This window comes from Alligator sinensis, unplaced genomic scaffold (assembly GCF_000455745.1).
Source record: "Alligator sinensis unplaced genomic scaffold, ASM45574v1 scaffold385_1, whole genome shotgun sequence".
Classification (NCBI taxonomy): domain Eukaryota; kingdom Metazoa; phylum Chordata; order Crocodylia; family Alligatoridae; genus Alligator; species Alligator sinensis.
Window position 1 is genome coordinate 1048444 of NW_005842535.1, and position 2793 is coordinate 1051236.

General features: G+C 56.5%; 1 protein-coding gene across 1 annotated transcript in view; it reads left to right on the top strand.

The window, feature by feature from the left end:
* The first annotated feature begins 172 nt into the window (after positions 1–172).
* The window catches only part of TMEM218 (transmembrane protein 218), an 11924-nt gene continuing 9303 nt past the window's right edge, over positions 173–2793 (top strand). The window contains exons 1-2 of the mRNA XM_006031867.3: positions 173–396; positions 1107–1217. Coding sequence (XP_006031929.1) covers positions 1108–1217 — 110 coding nt within the window. The 5' untranslated portion in view covers positions 173–396; position 1107. The remainder of the gene's footprint in view (positions 397–1106; positions 1218–2793) is intronic.

Below are 2793 nucleotides of genomic sequence, written 5' to 3' on the forward strand. Positions count from 1 at the left end.
CGGTTGGTGCCGCCCCCCAGCCAATGGGAGCCCGCTAGGGCTGGTTCTGGTCGCCCGGAGGAAACTGCAGGGGGAGATGATGAAAGGCGGGTGCTGACTGGTGAGTGTGGAAAAACCTCCCATAGAAACAGCTCTGCGATTGGTTCTCCTAGGCATCCCGTCAGGAGAGCCCGCGTCCAGGCGGAGCCAGGCTTGGGGGACGTTGCAGGTCGTAGTTGCCGTCTCGGCCCGGAAGGGCGGCACAGCCGAGAGCCGCGGGGATAAGTTCTCCTGCCCCGGCGCCGGTAGCTAGGCGCGTCCCTCCTCCCCGGGGCTGCAGCTCTCCCGTGCTTCGTCCGCTCGCTGAGCTCCCAGCACGGCCCTGCCTCGGGTGAAGGCGTCCCGCGTTTGTGTAGGGTGGGTAACAGCATATTTTCCCACCTTGTACTGGAAGCTCTGAATGGCTATTTAATAACCATTAATCGTTGCGAAAGCCAGGCTAGTCTGTGAAAGGTCACTTCCAAACTTGGAGAATGCCCAGCACTGTATGCAGTAAACTAAAGGCTCTCCGTGTACTTGGCTAAGGTACACACCATTTATTTTCTAGTCATAATTACCTTGCATCTAGGTATCAGTTCTTACCTCAAAGGATCCCAAACGAGTCTGTGTGTTTAATACGTGCCTTTGCAGATGCCACTAAAATACTTTTAAGGTGGACTGCAACAACTGTTGTAGTGCACAGCGGCACCATGTAAGAACAGGCATGTAAGATGAATCCTGTATGAAGCTAGGACTGGAGCAGGAATTTGTGGTAGACCATAGTTAACAAATAACCATTAGCATTGTATCTTGTTTCCTACATTTCCAGCATCTTATAGCATTACCTGGAAAGTGTCTACTGTGAGATTGTTAGTCTCATTCTCATGAAAAATCAGCAGCCTCAGAAATAACTTTCTGTATGTACACTACTTTTCCAAGGTGTTTTCTGTAAGTGGATTGTTAAGGCTAAAGTGTTTGATTTTTATTTGTTAAAAGTTATAGTTTTCAGAAAAAGGCATTTCTAGAGGTTCTTCTATGTGGTGTAGGGGAGGCTTTGTGCTGAGCTCAAGTTGGTCTTTCTCTTCCAGAATGGCTGGCACCATTATTGGAGTTGGACCAGGAGTGTTTATTGTAGCACTGCTCTGGGTGCTAGTATTGCTGCTTTGTGTGCTGTTATCCAGGGCCTCTGGCTTTGAAAGGTAAGGACATCTGTCTTTAAAAATAAAAAAAATGAAAGCATGTAGAGAAAGCAGCTGATTTTCTTCAACCATTTGGATTTCAAGTAGGGGTGCACCAATAAGGATTTTTTGGGTCGATACTGATGTCTGATTATTAATGAGTCAGATCAGCCAATACCAATCCAGTTGCCAATACACAGCCTGGCAGCTTAGAGAGCAGCATCTGGCTGGTAAATCTTTTGGAGGGGGGGGCAGATCGAGGCTCTCATGGTGAGGGAGGAAGTGGGGCTGGGGCAGGGTGCGGCGTGGGATAGAGCTGCAAGCAGCTTGTCCAGAGGGTGGGGAAGGGGGGCAGGGCCGTCCCTAGGGAGGGGCATATTGGGGTGATCGCCCTGGGTCCCATGCTTTGGGGGGCCCTGCAGAGCTGGGCGGAGCAGCCATGGCCCCTCCTGCAGGGCCCACCTAGTGCCAGTGACTCTGTGCTGCTGCTTCTGGTTTCACATCCAGCTGCTTGCAAACTTCCCCTTCCCCCCTGCCACTGGCTTCTTTGCATCCGGGCCCTGCACAGGCTGATTTGCCCCGGGCCCCGCACCCTGCTAGGCTCATCTCTGGAGTGCAGTCCAGCTCCTGCCACTGTGCGCACCCCCAGGGAAGGCATGGGGGGCATATGCCCCTCCCAGATCTGTGCGCGAGGTGAGAGTGGGCTGCCGCTGCAGGCTGGGGCCACAGGCAGTTCCAGGCTCTTCCTGGCGGTGTGGCTGATCTAGAACCGTACTCGGGGCGTGCGATGGCAGCACTGGGAAGGGGGCTACGGTGAACTTTGGAGTGGCTCTAGCTTCCCCATAGCCCCCCTCCCAGCACTGCTACCACCTGCCCCAACCACAGCCATGGCCCAGCACTGCTCACAGCGGCAGCCTGCCCTTGCCCCATGCATAGATCCAGGGGGTACATGCCTCCCCCTTGCCACCTTCCAGAGAGCATGCAGCGGCAGAAGCTGTGCCCCCCAGTCGCAGGGAAGGGAGCAGGACATCAGATTGCCATTAAAGGCCCCCCACAGTCCTGCTGGTGGCATATTGCCGCCCTGCTCCCCTCCCCGCAACCTGGCATGACTGGGGACATTGGAGCCTCACAGGGATCTCCTAGTGGCTGATTGCTTCGCACTGCCCCGGTGATGCGCCTCCTGCATGCAGGGTTGCACTGAGGGAAGCGATGTGGGGCTCTGCCACTCAAAGCAGCAGCAGGCGCAGGAGGCATTTTGCCAGGGCAGCAGAGGGCAAGGAAATCCTGGGGCAGCCCTGCTGTTCCCAGCCACAGTCGTGCCTGTGGGGCTACATCAGCCACGCAGGAGGGAAGCAGGGTGGGACCTGGGGCCTGCAGCCTGCCCCCCCCACATAGATCTTGGGGTGCGGTTCCCCCCCTGCCCCTAGGGAGTGTGCGCAGCCATCGGGAGCCAGCTGTGCCCCTGCCAGAGCTGGCAGCAGTGGGGGAGCTGGCTTCATGCTCTTGCTGCAGTTGCCTTCTGTTGGAAGCAGGGAGCTGTGGACCTGGGTCCCTTGCCCCAATGCCCTGGCAGCTGCCCCCCCCCCCCCCCCCCCCC